Raw genomic sequence first — 25,782 nt, 5'->3', positions numbered from 1 at the left:
ATTACTTTGTGAACTAATACAAATAACTTCATATTTCAATTTTAGAAAGGGTTTGAAAACTTATTTATTTGAGGATTGATGGATTTTTTTATGTTTGAATTGATTATTTTTCTCTCAGATGTTGAGGTCTCTCGGAATATACACTATTTAGCTGTCTATGAATCCATGTTGAATGCAGCGGTATACAAAACATAGAATAGAATAGAAATCATGAGCTCTCATGCCATAGGTTTTTTCTTGTTCAGTGTGGTAAGAAATCTTTTAAAAAGAATTACCGTATTGTTTCTAATAAATGCCCGAGCTATTATTAGAAACAATGGATTTTCTGAAGTCTAGCGTGGACTATTAATGGAGGCCAAAGAGGAGGTCCACGTCTTCCACAAAAAAAACAAGCAAAGCAAAAAACCAAGTCTGAATGAGCAGCCCAAACCACAGTAGTAAGAGCACCAAAACAAAGTTTATTAGGACCCTACACAGTCCATGTTGTGGCTACACGCCTTCCTCAGGGGTGTGGATAATTCAAAGAAATGTAGCCCCATAGCTAATACCTGAGGCCTCCAATGCAAGAAATGTATTATTCACTACATTTTGTGCTGCTGCTTCTCAGGAGAGGAGCTGTTTTATAGTCCAGTAGGTGGAATTAGTTTTACTGCACCACTGGGTTGTTATATGCTAGCCCCTGATGCAGCCCTTTAGGAGAGTGAAACATGGCCGTGTCGGGCCTATTTTAAATAATGTGGTGAATAATAAATTTCTTGCATTGGAGGTCTCAGGTATTAGCTATGGGGCTACATTTATTTGAATTATCCACACCCCTGAGGAAGGCGTGTAGCCGAAACATGGACCATGTAGGGTCCTAATAAACTTTGTTTTGGTGCTGTTACTACTGTGGTTTGGGCTGCTCATTCGGACTTGGTTCCCTTCCACCGCTGTGTGTTTTGCTTTGCTATTACTGGAGGCACCATTTTTCTCCTCCACCCCTCCTCCCCACGATGACCACCATCCAGCATTTCTATCCTCCACCCTGCCCCCCCCCCCCCCGTGGTAATCAGCATTGCTCTCCTCCACTCTCCCCCTCCCTCCCACAATGACCAGATCTCTCTTCTTACCTCCTTTTATAACATTTGGCCAGTGCGGGGCCTCGAGTAGCTGTGCAAGGCCCTACATCAGCCCAGTGCTAGAACTATAAGAGACAGTAAGAAGAGAGATCCAGCCATAGGAGGAGGGGGGGGGGGGCACACAGCAGTGCTAGTTACTCTGAATTCTGGAAGGGTGGGCTATTATTGGAGGAATCTCAATTTGGCTTTTAAGAGACAAAATTTGTAGGCTTTTTCGAAGCTGAAACAGAGGTACAGGCCATTATTAGAAACAATACAGGAATTTCATACATTAGACCCAAAATCAAGGTGCAGGGCCTTCAGGATGTGGGAAAACTCTGGCAGTTCTGATGAGTACCGCTGAGTAGAGGGAAGATTGGTGACGGGGTTAGTTCCAACTATTGGGTGTTATTGAAAATGTCCTTAGTATCCTTTTCAGAGGTGTTTTAGCAGGAAGTCATAGTGAGGACTGCCTTGCAGAGAAGATGTCTGGGGGTGGTGTTTCCCAATAGTACATGAATATGGGTAATATCGGAAAAAAGTGTGCACTGTGTATAAATAGCATGTACTGTTTAAGAAGTATTCATTAAGTACATCTAGTACGGACTTTTAACAACATTCATCCCCCTCCCTCCCCCCCAAAAAAACAAAACAAACTTGAAAATGGCACTTTCTGGGTGCCCATGCCTACAGTAAACCAGTGGTTACCATGAGGGCAGGAGTACCTAATCACTTTGTCATTGAGGATCAGGATACAAGTTACAGTGTCCAGAAAGGCTAAGGGATGAGTTCTGATCTACAGCATGAGAAATTATAGTTACCACAATTAGAAAAATGGAGTTACTAGGACAAGGGGGCATGCGATGAAGCTGCAGTGTGGTAAATTTAAAACAAATCGGAGGAACTTTTTCTTCACTCAACGTGTAGTTAAACTCTGGAATTCGCTGCCGGAAAAGGTGGTTAAGGTGGTTAACTTAGCGGACTTCAAAAAAGGGTTGGACGGCTTCCTGGAGGAAAAAGCCATAGAATGTTATTGAATAGACGAGGGAATACAGTATTTCTAGGATGGGCGGGACAAATTGCTTGTTCTTTTGGCCGCTGTTGGTGACAGGGTGCTGGGCTCGATGAACCCTTGGTCTGTCCCAGCATGGCAATGCTTATGTGCTTATGTAGGCTCATGTCAGAGGATCAGTCTGGCTGGTGGCCACGTTTTAGACTTTATGTGCAGCTCCAGGGACAAACAGTGGCCAGAGCAAAACAAGAATGTGAGAGAAATGGTGATAACTAATCAGAAAGTGAAAATGAGCTTATGTAAAGTTTGAAAATATCTGCAAATAAGCAGGTGTATCTTCTCTGATTTAGGCTTTAACCAATCTCCATCCTTTCCGAGATATCATGCCCTTCAGGAAGGATAAGAAAGAGGGAGAAATGGAGGAAACTGGATGGATAATTAGTATGTGAATCAAATGCCATCGTTAGGAATGTATTATGCCAATATTAAAAATATACAGTAGCACCACTGAAACCTATAGGCACTAACGATGACAAGAAGAGACCTTCCACCTTCAAATAAAGACACATCAGCCTCAGTTTCTAAGTGTGAGTGCTCTTTCCATTCTACCAAATTCAGCTAAGTAACAAATTAGGGAAATGGCCTCACATCAATAGAGCATCCAAGCAGAGACTCCGCCTTCAGGGCCTTCTGGATGATCTGATACAAGTCAGATGGGGCCTTCTTCAGTACATAAGACTCAGCAATGCCACCAGTAAAGTCTTCAAATCCTTCGATGGTTGATCCCCCTGTGAGAGCTTCATAAGATCCGTTCAGCCTGTAGGATATCATAGAAGCATTATTAGAACAAAAATTTATTTCTGAGACTTAAGCAATTAGAGACATTGATCCACAAGGCAGTGACCTCCTACCAAATGCTCTATCGCTGTTAAAATAGCTGCAGTACACGGTGTCAGAACAAGGTATTTACCCAGGCACAACCTTATTTTGGCATTAATAAGGCAGGAGAAGGAAGTGTGATGAGTGTGTGCCAAATCAAGTCCTACTCAACTCCTATGCTTATGGATATTTTCAAATCTAACTTATGTTGACACTGCAAGACCCACCCAGGGACACTGGAACACATATTTTTCTGTCCCATTGTACAGCCTTTTTGGCATGATGGTTGGGATATAATTGCCTGGATATTTCAGCTCAGAGATGATTTCTTACCCAATTGTTTTTTTAGAAAGCAGATGGCCCTTCTGAGCAGTTACAACCTGCTCAGTGTTGCTTATTTCATTTTCTGCTGACTGTAGACTGCCAGAGCGTCTTGTGTGCCTGGAAAGACACCTCATCCTTATTACTAAAAATGAATCAGTAGCAGTTGAAAGAATGGGTTGCCTAATCATAACATGTAGTCTTTGCTTCCCGCATCTGTGTAGGGCTTGTGAAGAGCTCAGTTGATGTCCTCCTATTGTATATGGCCTGTGTTGGTAATGTAGGAGTGGACAACTGGAATGTAGCAACTACTGGACTGCCAAGATTACCTATGAACCTTTACCCTGTTTGTGGCATGTTTCACATGTGACAATTATTGGACTTTGGACTTTTGCATTTGTCACTGTTGCACTAATGGGATTTTCTATCTGAACTTTGTATTCACATTTGCACTTTTGCCTTATGCCTATACCTCAGTTTTATAATGAGCATACTAAATGTGTGTAGTTTGGAGTGTTTTTACCTTTTTACTAGCAGTACTTATTCGTTAACCAGTACATAAGTACATAAGTACATAAGTAGTGCCATACTGGGAAAGACCAAAGGTCCATCTAGCCCAGCATCCTGTCACCGACAGTGGCCAATCCAGGTCAAGGGCACCTGGCACGCTCCCCAAACGTAAAAACATTCCAGACAAGTTATACCTAAAAATGCGGAATTTTTCCAAGTCCATTTAATAGCGGTCTATGGACTTGTCCTTTAGGAATCTATCTAACCCCTTTTTAAACTCCGTCAAGCTAACCGCCCGTACCACGTTCTCCGGCAATGAATTCCAGAGTCTAATTACACGTTGGGTGAAGAAAAATTTTCTCCGATTCGTTTTAAATTTACCACACTGTAGCTTCAACTCATGCCCTCTAGTCCTAGTATTTTTGGATAGCGTGAACAGTCGCTTCACATCCACCCGATCCATTCCACTCATTATTTTATACACTTCTATCATATCTCCCCTCAGCCGTCTCTTCTCCAAGCTGAAAAGCCCTAGCCTTCTCCGCCTCTCTTCATAGGAAAGTCGTCCCATCCCCACTATCATTTTCGTCGCCCTTCGCTGTACCTTTTCCAATTCTACTATATCTTTTTTGAGATACGGAGACCAGTACTGAACACAATACTCCAGGTGCGGTCGCACCATGGAGCGATACAACGGCATTATAACATCCGCACACCTGGACTCCATACCCTTCCTAATAACACCCAACATTCTATTCGCTTTCCTAGCCGCAGCAGCACACTGAGCAGAAGGTTTCAGCGTATCATCGACGACGACACCCAGATCCCTTTCTTGATCCGTAACTCCTAACGCGGAACCTTGCAAGACGTAGCTATAATTCGGGTTCCTCTTACCCACATGCATCACTTTGCACTTGTCAACATTGAACTTCATCTGCCACTTGCACGCCCATTCTCCCAGTCTCGCAAGGTCCTCCTGTAATCGTTCACATTCCTCCTGCGACTTGACGACCCTGAATAATTTTGTGTCATCGGCGAATTTAATTACCTCACAGATAACAAGTTGTAGTGGTCAGCAATTTCGAGAGGCAGCAGGTTCTGCCAATGCAGTCTCATGATGCATAGAGGCTGTATTGTGTGGAGGTACTGAAACACTACAATGAGTTATATTTTCTTGCAAAGTAACAATTTCTATGAAAGCTATGAAACTGACGTATCTTTTCTCTGTGAGAACTACAGAACTACTAATGTATTGCGCATGTGCATATACTGCGCATGTGTATGTGTGACATGTGATGTGTTTTATGCGCATGATCACTAATTTGTATAAGACCGAATGTCAGATGACGCTCAGGAGGCAGTGTCCTGAGACTAAACTCAGTACTGTCCATTGCTAGCAATAAAGGTGTCCTGCTTTCGGAATCATTTGCCTCTTGTCTCCTGATTTACTAGCCGAGGGCCTGTTTCAGTAATGTGACATTTGTAGCTCCATTTTTGCCTGTTTGTTGTTTGTTATCTGTTGATAAATTTATTTATTTATTGCACTTGCATCCCACATTATCCCACCTTTTTGCAGGCTCAATGTGGCTTACAATTCATCGAGGATATGGGAAATAGAAGAGAAAATACATTTGGTTACAAGGAGTTTTGGGTAAAATGATAGTATTGAAGCAAAGATAGTATAGAACACTTCTGGATAAATCAAAGACTGTACTGTTAAATGTGTTGATCCTTGTGATATATCTTGTCGAAGAGATAGGTTTTCAATAGTTTGCGGAAATTGGTCAGTTCGTAGATAGTTTTCAAGTTGCGTGGCAACGCGTTCCAGATCTGCATGCTCATGTAGGAAAAGGTAGATGCGTGCATTGATTTGTACTTCAGGCCTTTACATTTGGGAGGATGAAGATTGAGGAAAGTGCGAGAAGATTTTTTTGCGTTCCTGGGTGGAAGTTCTATTAGGTCTGACATGTAGGCTGGGGCGTCCCCATGGATGATTTTATGGACTAAGGTACAGAGTTGATGCCTTCTCTGAGTGGGAGCCAGTGTAATTTTTCTCGCAGGGGTTTTGCGCTTTCGTATTTAGATTTGCCGAATATTAATCTGGCTGCCGTGTTTTGAGCTGTCTGGAGTTTTTTGAGTATTTGCTCTTTGCAGCCAGCATAGAGTGAGTTGCAATAGTCCAGATGGCTGAGTACCAATGATTGTACTAGGCTGCGGAAGACATTCCTTGGAAAAAATGGTCTAACTCTTTTTAGTTTTCACATTGAATGAAACATCTTTTTAGTTATATTTTTCGCATGATTCTCAAGTGTTAGGTGTCGGTTAATGTTAACTCCAAGAATTTTTAGTGACTAGGGTAGCCAGTGAATTAAAAATATGGGGGAAAATTTCAGGCAGGAGTGATCCCTAGTCACTCCTGTCCATGCCAGCTCCACATTCAAAATGGTCGCTGTGTCCTCCTGCGGCAGTCTTGTGAGACTGCTGCTGGAGGTCTCAGTAGTCATTTCAAGATTAGAGGCAACATGGGCAGGAGCGACAGGGGATCACTCCTGCCCCAACTAGGTCACTAGATGACCAGGGCTTCTAAGGTAGGTCCAGGAAGGGCCTACAGGTGGTGGAAGGGTGGTGCTTATGGTTGGGGGGGGCTGGGGGCATGCTTTCTGTCAAGGGGGGGGGGGGGACATGCAGCCTACATTTGGTTTGAGGGGGCTAACAGTTTCAGATTGGGTTTTGGCCAAAACTGAAAACCCCAATTTCAGTTGCCCTCTACCAGGAAAAGTAGAAACACCATTCAAAGGCATGAAGGCGTAATCTAGTGGTTAAAGCAGTAGGGTTAGAAGCAGGGGAGCCAGTGTTCATATCCCACCTCACATTAACGATGTTATTTACCTCAGGGCCCATTTTATGCCATGGGATATATTTACTAATAAGGCATGTTAACAGCGTACTTTAGTAAATCTTTCCGGATCCTGACTATAAGTGGGAGCACCCAGTAGCAAGGAAGGACATCTCCCCTCCTTGATCACCCCATCCTGATTTTCCTCTCTCCCGGATAGAACCCTTCATCTTTGCCATTTGGTTTGCACAGCAGTGATCCCAGGCAGCAGCAGCAGCAGCAACTCCCTATATTTGAATTCAGTCTAGGGCCTGCAAGCCCTCCTGCACTGATAGAGCCTTGTGATGTTCCACCCCCTTCACTCACATGGATGTCCTGGTATCCATAGCAACCTATGAGAGCAGGTGGGGTGGGGCATTGCAGGTGTTGTCAGCATGGGAGACAGACCACACAGTGACAGGGGTAGCCAGTGGGGGATATGGAGGGATGCGGAGCCATGTGCAGAGACTCACTGAAAGGTCTGATTTGCATAAATCAGGAGGGACCATAAAGGAGATAATTCTATAAAGTAGATGCTAACATTTACAAGCAAACTGTTTAGAATATTAGCATATGCATGCACATGCTAGATATGCACCAAGTTGCCTCTTTAGTGAAAAAAATCTCTCTCATGAGAAAACGACGTTGCGTTCAAAATTATTTTGAGGCAACTTCATTTTGCCTACTGAAACAAGCTTTGTTCTGTTCACAACTGGATTATTGCAACTCAGTATACTTAGGATGTGCAAAATCTCAACTGAAAAGAATTAAAACTTCAGAATACTGCGGTCTGCTTGATATTTGGTTTAACCAAGTATGATCATGTTTCTTTTTGTTATGTAGAATTTCACTGGTTACCATTTGAGGATACAGTTTTGTTTAAATTGGCCTGTTTTCTTCACAAACTACTGTATAGCTTAGCCCCGGATCATCTGTATTCGCATTTTCAATTTGCAGTCTCTGTTAGATCCAGAAGGACTATTTTTATTTATTTATTTATTTATTGCATTGTATCCCACATTTTCCCACCTCTTTGCAGGCTCAATGTGGCTTACAATACATCATGAATGGTGGAAATATATAAGAGAAAATACATTTAGTATTGCAATCAGTTGTTTTCTTTTCCTTCAGCTAAAAGAAAAAAAGAGGTTGAGAAGGCTAGAATTCACATTAGCATTCCAAGCTGCTAAACACTGGAAAGAGTTTGCTCAGCTATTTTTTTTCCTCTAATTCATACATGATGTTTAGGAGAAAGGTTAAGACATTATTGTTCCAAAACTTCGTTTCAGATTAATTCCATTTTAGTATAATTTCCAGAGGTTTGCTCTGGTTTTGCCTTATCTTGTTACCCGCTTTGAACTGTGAGGTATTAGCAGGATATAAGCTTGTATGGTACAGTATGGTAAATATGTGTGTATCTTCCATAGTGTGTATTTTACAGGTAGGAATACACAAGTGTGGAATCTGGGACAGGAATCACACTTTTGTGTGTGTAACTGTTAAAATACTGTAAGTTACGTGTGTATCTCTGGCATTATGCACGAGTTCTATGGCTGGTTCATGTTCTTGAACCTAACTGCTAACATGCGTATATATCCAGTTATGCTGGTTTCCTTTCTAGAACAAGTACCACATATGCACATTGTTAGAGAATTACTCCCATAATAGGGCCATCTGTGAAAACCACAGTCACTCTTTCGTAGAGCCGGCCTTGCACACTGATGGGCCGATGATCAGAAGCAAACGCAGGCGCTAGAGGCTGTTAGTGCCATACTAGCGCCTGCAATTACTATTGCCCAATGATCAGAGCCCCCGAGTGTGTGAAACAACACGCTCGCGGGCTCTGAATGCAACTAGCATGCAAATATATACAAAACAGGGCTCTTAGCGCAAGTAGCATGCAAATGCATACTAAACCTAGTCATCTCCAATGATCAGCAACCAGCGTGCCAAAGATTGGCACGCTGGCTACAGCAAACCCTATGCCAGCTCAGAGCTGGCGTTAGGGTTTGCAAACCATTGGGAGGGAATGGTGAACCCTGTCCAGCATGCATTTGCATGCTAGCAGGCCCACATTATCCCCCAATGCAGCTGCCACCCATTGGAACCCGACCCCTCCCACAGTGACAGGGGGCTGGAGATCCGACAGACCTCTGGTCCCCCCGACCCCCACGAAACAGGTTCAGGGGGGCTGAAGATCCGGTGGGTCTCCAGCCCCCCTAACCCCCCCCCCCCCCAGCATCCCCTCAGATATCCATGGTGGACCAGTGGGCCATGGGTCACCCCCCCCCCCCCCCACTTGGTGGTCTAGCAGCCCTTCCCCACCCCCTTAACTTCAGTTGAAGGAAGGAAGTGGCCTCCCTCCTCTTCCATCGGCGCCACCTGAAAAATGCCAGCACCCAGCGTGGCCCAGTGCATCCAGGGGGCATGAAGGTAGGGGGTGGGGAAGGGCTGCTAGACCACCAAGTGGGGGGGGGGGATTGACCTGCGGCCCACTGGGCCACCAGGGACATCTAAGGAGATGCTAGGGGGGTTAGGGGTGGCTGGATACCCACTGGATCTCCAGCCCCCCCCCAAACTTGTGGGGGAGGGTCAGGGAGACCGGAGGTCCGCCGGACCTCCAGCCCCTGTTTTGCTTGGCTCGGGGTGGGGGTACTTGGGGTCTGGTGGTCCCATGGACCTCCAGCCCCTATGTTTGACAGGTCTGGGCTTTTGACAGCCAAGACCTGTCAAACAAGTGCGGGAGGATTGTGCTTGAGTGCATGCTCAGGCACAATCCTCCCGCACTTTAACCTATGATCAGAGATAATAACGTGCATAAATTTGAACGCAATTATCTCTTCTGATCAAAGGGACGGTAAAGCGCCGTGCTGTTCCAGCACTATTTTTAGAGCACTGTTTGGAACAGCATGGGGCTTTCGATCACCTGCCCATGAATTCTAGTGTAGGAGTTGCTGATGATGATCAAGACTGTACTGTGCAGACTGAATTAAGGCATGACGGCAGCGGCAACACTCTCTCAAAATTTGGCACCAAAAGCCTAAACCTGGTCTGAATCTACCTCTTAGATTGCAAGCTTCCTGGTGACAGGGAAGCATATGGTACCTGAATGTTACTCACCTTCAGTTATCCCTGAAAAGGCATCAACTAAATCCAAAAGTACAATCTGCAGGCCTGAAAAATGTTAAGAAGCATACACTGTCCCCAGCAGAAATCCTAGCTAGAACATTCTGTAGGAGAGGTTCAAAGGAATAAACTCTTTTTTCTGTTTCTGTGTTCATGCACAATTCCCAACTTACTTGGCATAGGCCTTCTCCAGCAGAGCACTCCAGAACTCGTTCCCTGCTTCAGAGTGGACAAAGACCAGCTGGCCGTTTTTCGTAGGGAGTCTGTCATCCACAACCACATCCACCCATTCTCCATACTGCCAGAACTGAAAGGAGGAGCAGTGCATAGTTACCATGAAGTCAACTCTTGGCTATGTATTCTGGTATTATTCAGTAGTTGACCTCTCAGATTGGCGGGGCTGAGGAAGAGGCCAGTGCGTAACATAATTTGAAGGGTCTGTGGCCAAGAATATACAATTCTCCTCTAACTTTTCCCATGACACACAGGCGATTAAAGGGTCCCCTGATGGTGAGCTGACAGTGCTAGCTATTTATAATAATTTTGGCATAGTAATTCAAGAGGCAGAAAAAAAGGTAACTGAGAGACTATTCTTAATTATAATTAAATTCCTATTTAATGGGCTTTACATTCAGGGCTGGATTTATGTGTATTGTGGCTACTAAGCTGTAACATTTAAGAGACTCCCCTCAATCAAGCAGGAAGTAAATTTTAGGTTTAATAGATGATAACTAAAAACATTATAAAACAATCAACAATAGCTGATAATAAAAATAATTATTACAATTATTTTATATTGTCATTTTCATTATTTACAAATGTATTTAATTATTTTTTTTTTATTTTTAATAAACTTAAGCATGAGACCCCTTGTAATGTGAGGCTGTAAGTTGTAGCTTGTCTAGCTTATATATAAATCCAACCCTGTCTCCGGTATTGTATAAGTATATATAATAGAAGGGATAAGAAAAGGTAAAACAAATAGTCCATAAAAACAATGTGAAGCATTTGCAACAAGAATCAAATAGTTTCAATTCCTAGTAAATCTTGGTTTTCTCTGAACCAGTATTATCCACCTGAAATTCAAGCATCTTTCACACTCATTAACCAGCTGAATATTGGTGGAAATCCTCACTCCCTCATATGGCACCTTTCCCATTCTTGATGTTAGTCAGTAGCCCCCTGTCTCCTGTGACAGTTAGTGCAATCCTTTGGGCAGTAGTTAAGCCCAGTATTCTCCTTCTGCTTCTTTTGCGGATCGCAACAGTTCTTCTGTGCTCTAGCTCTCTTTGGTGCTCACTCTGTCATTCCTTTTTGGCTCCTTGTTCCCTGGTGCTTGTTCTCCCTTAGGACAAGAAGGTGGATAAGACCTTGGATAGGTTCTATCTTCTGCTGCTTTAAGATATTAGCACTCACCAGCTCCACTGCTTCCAGCGTTCAGGTCCTTTCTCCAATTAAGAGTGTGTACTACTACATCTGCTACTACTAATCATTTCTATAGACGTACACAGCGCGACACACTTGAACATGAAGAGACAGTCCCTGCTCGACAGAGCTTACAATCTAATCAGGACAAATAAGAGATAAGGGAAATACTTAAGGTGGGAAGACATGAGTACTGAACAAGTGAATAGGGATTAGTAGTTAAAAACAGCCCCCAAAAGATGGGCTTTTAGCCTAGATTTGAATATGGCCAGAGTTGGAGCTTGACGTACTAACCAGGCATATGGTGCAGCAAGATAAAAGGAACAGAGTCTGGAGTTGGCAGTGGAGAAGAACGGTACAGATAAGAGAGATTTACCCAAAAAATGTTTGGCATGCCACCGGACTACATGCTAGACATGATCAAACTATCACCAAGAAATGCAAACCCAGGAACCAGAGGTTACCTACTACTTCACCTGCCTAACTGCAAAAACATACTATACAAGTCCACTTACACGGCAGAATTTAGTTACCTGGACTCAAAATGGTGGAACTCAATTCCTATAGTCATAAGAAGCATCACAAACTACCTCCAGTTTGGAGAAGGCCTAAAGACCTACCTCTTTAGGAAATTCTATGAGTAAAATATGAACTAATCATTCTGGAACAACAATACACAGCACAACCATTCCTCTATCTTCACCAAGTCCTTCCTCATGTTATCCACAACATCAGCTTTTGGTATCATCCACAAAGAGGCAAACCTTACCAGACAGCCCTTCAGCAATATTGCTTACAAAAATGTTGAAAAGAACAGGCCCAAGAACCAAACCTTGCGGTACACCACTGGTAACATCCTTTCTCTCAGAATGAGCTCCATTTACCACTTCCCTCTGTCGCATTCCACTCAACCAGTTCCTAACCCAGTCAGTCTCTTTAGGGCCAATACCAAGGGCACTCAGTTTATTTATTAGTCATCAATGCAGAACCATGACAAAGGCTTCACTAAAATGTAAATACACAACATCTAGCACTCTCCCTCAATCCAAATCTCTGGTCACCCAGTCAAAGAAATTAATCAGGTTTGTCTGACAAGACCAGCCTCTAGTGAAATCGTGTTGCCTCGGGTCCTGTAATCCATTGGATTTCAAAAACTTTACTATTCTCTGTTTTAAAAGTGTTTCTATTAATTTACTTACCACAGATGTAGGATTTACTGGCTTGTAGTTCCCAACCTCCTCCTTACTTCAGCTCTTCTTTAGTCTTCCAGGACTACTCCCAACTCTAGAGAAGCATTGAAAAGGTCAGCCAGTAGAGCCACTAGAACTTCCCTAAGTTCCTCAGTACCTTCAGATGTATGCCATCCAGACCCATTGCTTTGTCCACCTTTAGTTACCCAGATCCTCATGAACACAGTCCCCTGAAAATCATTCAGGGACTACCATTCCTCCATTCCTATTTGTGTTTATCTTCTATGATCCTGCTCCTAGCCCTTCAACTGTGAACACAGAACAGAACTATCTGTTAAACAATTCCGCCTTATCTTTATCAACTTCTACATATTCACCTTTGAGTCTCACAATGCCACTTTTGCACTTCCTCCTATCACAAATATATCTAAAAATGTCTTGTCCCCCCCCCCCATTTTACCATATTAGCTATTTTTCTTCCATTTGCATCATTGCTTTCCTGACTACTCTACCAGCTTCTCTTCACTTTTCCAAATATTGTTATCTATCTTCCTTTTTCTGCGATCTCTTATCTACATATATAAAACTCACCCTCAACGTTCTATTGTCTGACGTCACTGAAGCCAAGGTTCGTAAGTTCGAAGCTCTGAAGCCAAGAAACTCACAGTCTCGGGGCCCGGCCCTCGCGTCAAACGTTATGACGTTGAGGGCGGAGCAATTCACTCACATCGACGGTGGCCAGGGCAGCGCAATGGGCCACCCACTGACGACGAAGGTGTGTTGGGTGGGGGGGCCACAGTCACACATCGACGGCGGCCACGCCGGCACAATGCCGTCACTAACAACGAGGGTGCGTTCGGTGGGGGGGGGCCAGAGGAAAGCCTTGTTAGCGCCCGTTTCATTTGCTCCAGAAACAGGCCTTTTTTTACTAGTAGTTTATAAAGGCTAACTTCTTTTTCCTTACCTTTTCAGCTACTACTTCTGAGAACTAAAGTGCCCTCTTTTTCCTCTTACTTTTATTTACCTTCCTTTCAAAAGGGAACAGGACTGGGTCTTGGAGGAGTGGTCTAGTGGTTAGGGTGGTGGACTCTGGTCCTGGGGAACTGAGGAACTGAGTTTGATTCCCACTTCAGGCACAGCTCCTTGTGACTCTGGGCAAGTCACTTAACCCTCCATTGCCCCAGGTACAAATAAGTACCTGTATATGTTAGCCGCATTGAGCCTGCCATGAGTGGGAAAGCGCGGGGTACAAATGTAACTAAAATAAAAATAAATCTTACTGTGTTTTTTTGCAACTATGTTTATATAGTATATATAGATAATTATTTGTACCTGGGCCTATGGAGGAATAAGTGACTTGCCCAGAGACACAAGGAGCTGCAAAGATTTCTTTCCCTTACAATAGCTCCTTTCAGTTTTGCCCACTGCTTTCCAACTTCTTCCAGATGTTCCCATCCAGATAGCAATTCCTTGAGGTTATCCCCCACCTGAATGAAGTTAGTTTTTTAAAAAGTCTAGAACCTTAATTTTTGAATGAACCTTCAACACACTTATCTTAATATTAAACCACACCATCTGGTGATCACTGAATGCCGGATTATCACCTACTATAACATCAGAAACACTCTCCCTGTTAGTAAGTATTAAGTCCAGTATGGCTCCATCCCACGTGGGTCCTATTACTGCTGAACTAGTTCCTCCCTGTAGAGAATCCAGGATCTCTCTGCTTCTAAAAGACCCTGCAATAGGGATACCCCAATCAACATTTGGCATATTAAATCACTTATTAGTAGTACTTCCCCTTTCACAGCTAATATTTTGAATGTCTTCAATTAAATCTCTGTCCACTTCTTCTGTGAAGGAGGCCTGTATATCACACCAGTATATATACATTTGCCATTCCCTCTTTCCAGATTGACCCACAGTGCCTCTTCTTTACCCTGTAGGCCCTGCAATTATGTGACCTTAGTATTACCTTTAACATATAATGCCACTTCCCTCCATTTCTTCCTACCTTGTCTTTCCTGAACAGATTATAGCCCGTTATAACTATATCCCAGCCGCGGTTCTCTGTGAACCATGTCTTTGTGATTGCCACTAAATTCAAATTAGCCTCTTCCATCACAGCCTCAAGATCTAAAACCTTATTTCCTGTACTTTGGGCATTACTATATACTCCTTTCCAGACGTTGCCCCTTTTTCCCGATTGTGTAGAGGTATTTAATGCGTCACTTATCTGAGGACGTGTACTTACCTGGGGGTTTTGATCACCCTGCCCCAACGATTCTAGTTTAAAGCCCTCTTCAGTAGGTTAGACAGTCTGCTGCTGAAGACACTTCTTCCCTTCTTTGATAGATGGACACCATCTCTGCTCAGCAGCCCTTGGAAAAGCATCCCATGGTCCAGGAAGCCAAAACGCTCTTGACACACCATCTGTGCACCCATATATTCATCTCCAGGATGCGAGCTCCTCTAACAGCCAAACCCCCCCAAATCTTGTGCCCTTTTTAGATAGATAATTTTGACCATATAAACACTGAAAAAAAAGGAAAGAATCTATAAAGGCTACACAATGGATTCAAACCTAAAACTAACAAGTCCGCACATCTTTTATCAGATCCTCCCTCATCGCTTCCCTCTGCCCTCTCTCTCTTCATTCTCATCACCTCTCTCCATGCTGCAACATATAATAGTGTGTGGTACACAATGGATGCCAGTCTTTAACGTGATAAGCCCAAGTGACGTACAAATGGCTGATTTTGTTAAACCTGCATAAGATCCTTTGGCTTTATAAACAAGACGATGGGGAGGGTCCAGACTAGTATCACCTCATTACCTGGAAATGGAAGATCCCTGCATACTTCTCCTGGAAACTCTGATTTTCAGGCACAACCCGGGAAAGGATGTCTTGGTCCAAGGTGAGAGAAGCAATGGCTGCCAAAAGCCAGCAGTCTCCTGTTAAGGGAAACATTTTGAAGGGTGAGGTGCAGCTTTTCAAAGGCACTGATTCCACAGTGCTAGTATTTTCTGACTTGAAACATTCATGGCACATTCACGGTGTACATATTCCCGGTATGGTGCTGTGGGGATGCAATAAATATGCAGAGCTGAGAGGATAGGGAGGATCATTTTTGCACTTCTGAGGCAAGTGAAGGACAATTCTATAGCAAGGCGCTTAGAGTCAGGGGCGGCCCAAGCCAATCTGCCACCTGAGGTGACAGCTGAGATGGCACCCCCCCTCCCCATGGTCGTGGGCTGGCATCTTGACCCTTCCTTCTTCAACCCCCTTCCCAAAACCTACCTTTGTTTTCCAAAAGACAGTGGTGGCAGCAATTCCCATAGGCTGCCCTGCCCCCGGCACCGGCCTCTCCACTGTGGCCCGCCTCTGAGGAAACAGGAAGTTATGTCAGAGGCAGGCTACACTAGACAGAAGAGGCCGGTGCCAGCGGCAGGGCAATCAATGGGAATCACTGCCACAGCTGAAGAAGGAAGGGGGGAGATGCAGACCACATGGTGTGGGGTGAGGGGGAATATGCTGCTCCCAGAATACTGCTGCCTGAAACCCCTGCCTCAGGTGGTCTAATGGCAGGACTTCCACTGCTTAGAGTTATGCATCACTTGTGTATGTAAAATGGACAGGAAACACAGTTACATGCCCCAGTGGCTGCAAAATACCTAAGGGCTATTCTGTAAGACTGCACATAGGTGGTATAGGAGGAGATTATATATATGGCACCTAAAAAATCCACACGGAAAACATTTCTGACTAAGCATATTCTATAAGCGGCGCTTAGATTTAGGCGTGGTATATACAGTACACTTAGTCGATATCCCAATGCTTAAAACTGCAAGCCTCCATTTACACCAACGAAAACGTTACATAAATCCCGACACATAGATTTAGGAGAAGGCCATATTGTATAACTATGTAAGTAAATTTCAGAATGTCCACGAAATGCCCAAATCCACGGCCATAATCACGCCCCTTTTTGTCTGCACAAGTTAGAAGTTAGACACAGTGCATACATTCTAATTATTGCCAATTAGTGCTCATTATTGCTTAAGTGCTGTTATCAATGTTAATTAGCTTGTTAAGTGAATTAAGTTGCTCACGTTGTAATAGAATACGCCTGGATTTTGGCGCAGATCTCTAGGTGTGCTATAAAGAATCTGGGGGATAGCATGTAAATGTAAGGGGTATTCACATGGGTGGGACACGAGTGGTGCTGCCTCTTATGTGCGCAGTTTGAAGAATACTGTATGTTACACATACTCTTGCCACATTTGGATGCCCACAATCACACCAGGTCTAGGGCTGGTGTAACTGCAGGCACCTACTTGTAAGGTGTGCCGCTACTGGGTTACCAGAACTGCCAAGAGGCCGACCCACTCAGCGGGAGATCCAGGGTCTGCTTCCAGCCCACCCCTCTCCACCCTTAACTCTGTCCCATCCCGACCATTGCTCCTCCCAGCTCCACCCACAACTCCACCCCATCCCAACCCATTGCTTCGTCCCCGCACAGCCAAAATGAGTGGTCTCCTCGTCCAGTGGCAACAGGAAATGCCTTCATAAAACATCTCTTGCTGCCAGGAGATTAACTGCAGCAGGAGATGGTACTTTATGGAGGCGTTTTCCTGCTGCCGCTGGATAGGGAGGCCACTCAGCAGGAAATCCCAGCTTCTTGGAGATGAATGCGGGAGTGCGGGAGATGAATGTGGGAGACTTGGCAGGTCTGGGTTACACTAGAGTTCTATAGTGGAATTCAGGTGCCCAGATACTGCTATAGAATAGGCTTTCACTGTGTGACATCGGGAATGGTAAAAAGCCTTTTTCCCTGTGGTAAAACAAAGCAAAAGCATTTCCCGGAGATTACCTTGAGTCCCTATTTCCATATCTCTTGTTGCACACACACCCCCCCCCCCCCCTTCCAGGTCAAGATTCTCTCTCTCTTCTATCCCCCCCCCCCCCCCCCACCCCATATACCTTTTAAAGGGGCCCTTTTACTAAGCTGCAGTAAAAAGTGGCCTGTGCTAGTTTGGAAGCATGAAATTAGCACTCGCTGGGCCATGATAAAAAGGCCTTTTAAAAAATTGGACAGTATATGGCCATGCACTAACATTAAAAATAGCATGTGGCTATTTACTGCCTGAGCCCTTAGCACCACCTATTTACTTGGCGGTAAGGCTCACACACTACTCATGCAGTAATCAATGCGTTGCAATGTGGCCGCAGTGTTGATTGCCGCCAGGAACACCCCCACAGTAGAAAATAGAAAATGATTTTTGACCGTGGGAAACAGAGCGCGACAACTTCAGAATTACTGCTGATTGCCCGCACTAACCCAGCGGTAGTGTCAATTTAGCACATTCTACGGACACGTTATCCCTACCGCGGCTTAATAAAAGGGCCCTTAAGGTTGGCATGCATGAATCGCTGCGGTCTGCCGGAGATCTGTGGAAGAAAAAACAACTTTTTAAAAGGTACACGGGGAGGGGGAGGTTGAGAGGCAGCATTTAACTTTGTAATTAATCCACTGTGAAATGAGTCACCTCAGGCCAAACTCGGAGGGAACCAGTACACATCAGGCACTTTGCCACTACTGTGCCAAGAGACCACCAACATCTGACATGGTTTCTGCTCTGCACAGCCTATTAGCAGCAACATAGTTCAGAACTAGATGCGTCAGATCCCTATGGAACACAGAACCTTAGCCAGCTGTAATATAGGGATTCTTTTCAGGCATGACTTAAATCCTAAAAATGGTAAATTCAGCATGATTTTTTTAACCCTGGCATAGGGTATTCTGAGACCTCCCTATTAATAGGTAGGTATTTCTCTGTCCCCACAGAGCTCATAATCTAAGGGCCTCTTTTACAGAGCCATGCTGGTGATTTCTGCTTGACAAATGAGAGGAAGCCTATAGGAATTGAATGGGCTTCCTCTCATTTGCCGCACAGGGATTGCTGGCGCAGCTTTGTAAACGAGGCCCTAAATTTGTACCTGGGACAACGGAGGGATGGTCCTAAGGCATGCAGATTACTGCAACGGAATCTATGCGGGATGCAAAGAACAACTCACAAAAAAAACTCCAGACCGCCCAAAACACAGCAGCCAGGTTGATATTTAGTAAAACACGATTCGAAAGTGCTAAACCCCTCCGTGAAAAGCTGCACTGGCTCCCAATCAAAGAATGGATCATCTTCAAAATTTGTACTTTGGTCCACAAAATTATCTACGGAGTAGTCCCAGGATACATGACAGACCTCATAGATCTACCAACCAGAAACAGAATCAGATCATCACGATCATACCTTAACCTACATTACCCAAATTGTAAAGGACTTAAATACAAAACAACCTACACATCCTGCTTATCCTACATAAGTGCACAACTATGGAACGGCCTCCCAAAAGCTGTGAAAACAATCCATGACCACCTAAACTTCAGGAAATCACTAAAAACCAACCTCTTCAAAAAGGCTTACCCCACCTACCCACCGTAAATCCCCAAACCCAGCAACACAACACAACCAATGACCATAATGGGCAACATACAACCTCCATTCCCTTTGACCCTCATGATGCCTGATACATATCTACCTCATCCGACCACATTATAACCTTGTATTTGTTATCAACCGACTTGGCGATCGCCTTGACGGCACTATGTAAGCCACATTGAGCCTGCAAATAGATGGGAAAATGTGGGGTAGAAATGTAACAAATAAATAATAATTGTCTTTAGAATGCACATTTCTCAGAACTGATACTTCTGAACAGAGTAACTAATCCTTGCAGTGTCAAGGTATCAAGACTTTTATCCGCTGCAAGCCAAAAGGAAAATCCTACACTGCAAAGATTCAACAGTTCAAATATGTATCTCAGAAAATCATTTTTGTTTTCATAGTCTCCCTTTGAAATTATTTGACTTAATTTCTGTGCTGAAATTATAGGAGTGACATCCACAGTTTTCCAGTGACTGAGACTTGTGAAATGATTGCCACTGTGTGCTTGCTATATAAGACCTGAACAATTAACTCCATTGCCCGCCGCATAGAGCCTGCCATGAGTGGGAAAGCGCAGGGTACAAATGTAACAAAAAAAAAATTTACAAAGTCAGACATGGCAAGAATCTTGCAAAAGAAAAAGTTTAGTCCCTAGGATTTTTTTTGTTCTTAAAAATGCAAAAGCCCCTTTAAACCCATACGATTGCAATAACATTGCTCTGAAACTGTTCAACCACAAACAGAAGGAAATTTTCTTGAGAAGTTTGTAACGTTGCTCCCTCTTCTGAAAAATGCACAGATTGCAGCCCATTCTAGTAACCACAACCTGAGCACAGCTTCTGATTTTCCCAGAGCAGAAAGGAAAATGCACCCTCCTGACCTGACTACTGTTTTTCATGGGTCACTGAGAGTTTGTAGCAGAAGCTCAGGGCATCATGCAGCAGGGTGCTTCACTATCATATACATAGTAACATGGTAAATGACGGCAGATAAAGACCTGTACGGTCCATCCAGTCTGCCCAACAAGATAAACTCATTTTACATGGTATGTGATACTTTATATGTACAGTATACCCGAGTTTGATTTGTCCTTGCCTTTCTCAGGGTACAGACCGTAGAAGTCTGCCCAGTACTGTTCTTGTACTAAGTTCTGAAGCTAACATCAAAGCCCCTTAAAATTTACACTCCAGCCCATCCCTATCTATTCAGTCACGATCAGGGCGTAGATCGTAGAAGTCTGCCCAACTCCTTTCCCTAAGTATTATGCACTCACATATACAGAGTTTTGAGTCAGTTCATGGTAACACTCCCCCTGTCTTTGCATCAGTGCACATGGCTACACAGAATTGAGCTCATGAATATTAATGGCAACTCACTGATGGGAGGGTTATGGGAGCTGCTGTTGCTGATAGATGAATATTCACTAATTAAGAAGCAAGGTAGTGCTAATACCATAGCTATTTATTCAGGATCAGAAGATTAAGCATAGGGTATTTCAAAGAGGACCCGGCACATGTTCCTTAATTTTTTATAAGCCTCCCCCACCCCCACCCACTAAGAATTTCTGAGACACTAAAGAGGAGGGTTTGAAATCGCATATTTGGATTAGTCCACTATTACTGGTGTCAGATTGTGAGAGATTAGTCAGAAACAAAATAATAAAAATGCTGGATTAACCCTTTGGTGGGACCCAGGCAATCAATCAGCTGAAGTACTTATGCTATAATCACCTTTCCTCCCCCTTACCTCCCTAGAACCTTTCTACCCTCTTGACATTCCTTAACGACACTTCGATTGTCTCGCATAACTCTGCACAATGTAATCCATAACAAATTTGTAACAAACTGTATTTCCATCTTTCATCTCATATTGTAAGCCACACTGAACCTGCAAAAAGGTAGGAAAATGTGGGATACAAATGCAATAAATAAATAAAAATAAATGTAGGTTGTTTCACACTCTTCCCTCCTCTCCCTTATCTCTAGCATCATCTTCCCTATACAGCACCCACCATAATCCCACCTGCTGCTGCCCTTCTTCTTCCTTCTGTGAAATCAGAACTGCAGGGGGCCCCACAGTTGCATGACCTCTGCTGGTCCTGTACTTTCTTCCCCCCCCCCCCCTCCAAATATGTTTATTGATTTTCAAATTATAAATTGAAAACTTTAGACATTAAGAGAGCAATCATACAACTTTAAAAACAGTAAAATTGGGTAATGGAAAATGATGGTTATTGCTAGCTAGATAAGAAAACATCTAGTTTTCCCCATTTGAGATATTGACTATGATAGCAAGATGGGGATTCTAGAATTTTTTCCTATTTCCTGTAAAATATTATCAAGTTCCACCACATCTGAATAGACAAATGTGTGTTGTCTTTCCAGTGATTGATTACAAGCTTTTGTGCAATGGATATAAGAAAATCAAATAAACGTTTGTCATTATCAGAGAGAGAGAGAGCGAGATAAGACACTGGACTTCCAAACAACGTTTCATAGTGAGAGATTCATGAAGTTGAAGGATATGGAGAGTCCTGTTCCAGACTTCATTCTAGAAGAGCCAAAGATTAATACATTCATACATGTGAGTTAAAGTGCTAAGCTCTTTGTGGCAAGACCTGCAACAATCTGAAGCGTCACTAAAACTGCTAATGTGCCCTGTTTACTAAGCAGCGCTAAGGGCACATTAGCAGTTTTAGTGACGCTAATGATTAGCACGCGCTAAATGATGTCGCCCATAGGAATTTGGGCAACTCTAGCATTTAAGGTAACAAAAGAGAGTTCTGAAGGAAAGCACTTATATTATTCAGCACTAAATACATCTGAACCTGGAGCTTTATTTGTTGGAAAAGATGTAACGGCAGCTCAAATTTCTGTAATTGAAATGAGTAATTCTAACTGTTTGTCTTGGATGAATTTGTTTATTAAGAAAATTATCAATTTCTTGAATGAAAGCATTAGATTCAGATGAATATAAAACTTGTAAAATTGTTTAAACTGAGATAATATATTAGAATCTTTAATAACTGGTGACACTTTATTAGGCTTTTTGAGAGAAACTACTTGGATTTTTCCCAAGTCCATTTAGTAGTGGTTTATGGACTTGTCCTTTAGGAAACCGTCTAACCCCTTTTTCAACTTGGCCAAGCTAACCGCTTTCACCACTGGCAACAAATTCCATAATTAAACTTTGGAATTCGTTGCCGGAGAACGTGGTGAAGGCGGTTAGCTTGGCAGAGTTTTAAAAGGGGTTAGACGGTTTCCTAAAGGACAAGTCCATAAACCATTACTAAATGGACTTGGGAAAAATCCACAATTCCAGGAATAACATGTATAGAATGTTTGTACGTTTGGGAAGCTTGCCAGGTGCCCTTGGCCTGGATTGGCCACTGTCGTGGACAGGATGTTGGGCTCGATGGACCCTTGGTCTTTTCCCAGTGTGGCATTACTTATGTACTTTATGCAAAGAGATCAGGTGTCTGAAAATAGTATTATCTAGCTTATTGGGAAGGTAGTGATAATTAAACATTCAGCTTTACACACTTTGATAAAAGGTGATTAATGATGATGCTTCTGCTCAAACCTCTAACCAGTACAGGGATAAATAGACACAAGGGAGACTGGGTTGGGCAAGAGAAAGTTTCTTATAGACCATTGTCCTTGTTACATTTTACATAAAATTGATCACGTTTGTTGACATAAGCCTGTGTAAATCTGGTTATAGGTTTTTCCCATAAGTATCTGAAATGTGCTGATGTCATGGTGACAGAACTTCTGATATACAGTGTAAAACCTCTACTCCACTGTCCAGATGCAGATCCCATGAGCTCTGAAGTTTTCTGGACTCAGTACATAGAACCACAGAGTCACACAGGATGGGCATTCTTCCACAAGAAAATAGTTTACTACAGTTCTTGGTGAATGCGAAAATTGAGAGACTGTATGCTTTTTTTTTTAGTGTTATCCACACAGAAATTAATATTCAACTCAATCCAAATAGTACAGTCAAAGAAATTTGCTGCAATAGGGACTTCTTTTCTCCAAACTCCCAAACAGTGTACTCCTTACAGATACTGCTCTCTGAAACTTCTTCCCTGTAACAATATCTGATCAAAATGATGTAGATGTCTTCTTTCAGGAAATGAACTAGAATACTTCTCCTGAACAGCATCAGTAGGGTCTAGCAGACATCCTGACTCTAGCAAGAAAAGCATGGAGAAGAGCAGTGGGCTGAGAACCGGGGAAGCTGAGGTTCAAATCCCACAGATGCTGTTTGTGATTTTGGACAGACACTTAAACCTGCATTACCTTCATGTTGTTAGCCCCCTGGGGACAGGAAAATACCCACTGTACTTGGATGTAATTTACCTTGAAATACCACCGAAAAAGGTTATGAGCTACAATCCCCCCAAAAAACCCACAAACACTTAAGGCAACTTTCAGTATAGAACAGTGCTTATCAATCAGACTTTCTGAGCTCTGACTCCATTATTACTAGCTATATAGAATATACTGGAATATAAAGACTATACTAGATTCCGCAAAATCCTCAAATCGTTCCTATTCAAACAAACCCTCACAAAGAACGACCATATCTCAAACAATGAATTAGTACCTGAATTGGTTATTACTCTATTTACCATTAAGTTTCTCTTTGCTTCATGTACAGTTTCTCATTCATAATAGATTTTCTAAATGTTAAATATCCATAGCTATCACAGTATGTTTATGATATTGTATTGTAAAATTGGATTCTTACAACAAATTACTCTTTGTTATGCATCCTATACTGTTTATTGTAAGCCACATTGAACTCAAACTTGTTTGGGATAATGTGGGATATAAATGTCACAAATAAATAAATAAATAAATTATTGCTGCGACAGAAAGCACGCAACCTCCAGCGACTGACCTATTTTTCCCTGCTACTGCTCCCAGCCCTTCTACAGCATCACAGCTGACACTACCACCATCCTCCACTTTCCATGGAGCCCATGTGAGCTCATCGGGAAGTACAGATTGATGATATTTTTTTTCAGCCTGCCCAAGTCACAACCCCCCAAATGCAGACCCCATTTTCAACCCACAGTTTGGGAAGCCCTAGTATAGAAAAAGGAATATGGAACTAACTCCCCATCACCTCTGGTTCTTTCACTCTACGGATCCTTGTAAAGCCTGAAATAAACTTCTCCCTCCTGGGAGCTCTAGCCCTTGAGCCACAGACACCTTCTTCTGGAGGGGAGCTAACTCTCCCAATCTCCTTATGCCCATCCTTCTATTCTTCTCCTCTCCATCCTTCCTTCCTTCTCCTTACCCCTCCCAATTTCTTTTCCTTTTGCTTATCCTATCTTTGTTTGCCTCTACATATCCAACTTTCATATCCTCAAAACCTCACTATTACTACGTTTACTACAACTTGTAATATTCTCCTTCATGACTCTGTAATTGTATTTACTATGTAAGCCGCATTGACCCTGCAATGTGTGGGAAAGCGCGGGGTACAAATGTAATAAATAATAACAATAATAACAAGAAATCTTAGGGCCTTTTCTATTATTTAAACTCTGCTCTCCTAATCATAAGTGAGTGTCTGAAACACCAATACACACCTCCACTGTATAAGATAGGATATGTGGCCCTGTGAAATCCTCTATCAGTAGGGGATGGGGGTAGCACGGGGACAGGGGCCTGAGCGGGCATGTGCCCATCCACTTTTGGTTCATACCCACCCAGCAGCAGTGCGCACTAGCTGACAGGCATCCCCAAGCCCTACAGCTACAGTCATTCTGAGCCTGAACCCCCAGACCATCAAAACAATGTAGTAGTCAGTGGGAGTGCTCCCAGCTGCTGACACTGGTACCCTTTGCAGGCTTAGTTCATGCATGAAAAATTAGCATGTGTGGGGTGTGGTCGCTCACTTCCTTGGTGTTCTGACAGCCTGAGGGTTCAGGCTGAGGATGTCTTCAGCTGGTGGGGCTTGGGGCAGCCTACCAGCCAAGGTATTCATTTTTTAAGTTTATTGGGGGGGGGGGGGAGGAAATGTTTTGTACCCATTCAGTCCACTCGTTAGCTGACCCAAAAATCTCTTTCTGACTACACCACTGATATGAGATACTTTAGGAACACCCTTAGGCAGCCATTTCTTATAACAATGCAAGAAGCCTTTACAGAACATGCCTGCACCACCTAGCTCTCTCCCACCCTTCCCATTCTCTGATCTGTAAGTTGATTTCAGGGTGCAGGCTCTACTTCTCATATACCTACCCAGTTAGGAAAAGTTCAGTTAACTCCACCACCTGTCAGAATTTATATGTGGTCCCTGCCTCTCCCCAGCCATTAGAACATACACCTCTTTGTGGCTTCTTCCATGTGCTAACAGCATTAGCACACACTGAGGGGCATTTTCGATATGATGTCTAAATGTGACTTGGGATGTTTTACTGAAAATGTCCACAAATCAAGTGGTGAACATGGCCATTTTCGAACCTGAAAAATGCTATCCTTTTGTTTCAAAAATGGCCATTTCTTAGACATTTTAGACGTTTTGTGCTCAGTATGTTTTTCTTTTGCGACCATTTTCAACAAAAAAAATCCAAGGAAAAAACAAGTCATTGGGATGTATGGGGGAGGGGCAGCATTCTTAGTAGACTGGCTATGCAGACATCCCAGCAGAGCAGTGGGGTACCCTAAGAGGGAATGGGGACTTGATATACTGCCTTTCTGTGGTATTTTGCAACTACATTCAAAGCGGTTTGCATATATACAGGTGCTTATTTTGTACCTGGGGCAATGGAGGGTTAAGTGACTTGCCCACAGTCACAAGGAGCTGCAGTGGGAATTG

General features: G+C 43.2%; 1 protein-coding gene across 1 annotated transcript in view; it reads right to left on the bottom strand.

The window, feature by feature from the left end:
* Positions 1 to 25,782, bottom strand: part of CAPN8 (calpain 8) — a 135,580-nt gene that overhangs the window by 95,622 nt on the left and 14,176 nt on the right. Inside the window, exons 3-5 of the mRNA XM_030195968.1 lie at positions 15,272 to 15,390; positions 9,994 to 10,127; positions 2,758 to 2,926 (exon numbers count right to left, since the gene is read on the bottom strand). Of these exons, the coding sequence (XP_030051828.1) occupies positions 2,758 to 2,926; positions 9,994 to 10,127; positions 15,272 to 15,390 (422 nt within the window). The remainder of the gene's footprint in view (positions 1 to 2,757; positions 2,927 to 9,993; positions 10,128 to 15,271; positions 15,391 to 25,782) is intronic.

Source organism: Microcaecilia unicolor, chromosome 3 (genome assembly GCF_901765095.1).
Source record: "Microcaecilia unicolor chromosome 3, aMicUni1.1, whole genome shotgun sequence".
Classification (NCBI taxonomy): domain Eukaryota; kingdom Metazoa; phylum Chordata; class Amphibia; order Gymnophiona; family Siphonopidae; genus Microcaecilia; species Microcaecilia unicolor.
This window is presented reverse-complemented; position numbering and strand designations above follow the sequence as displayed.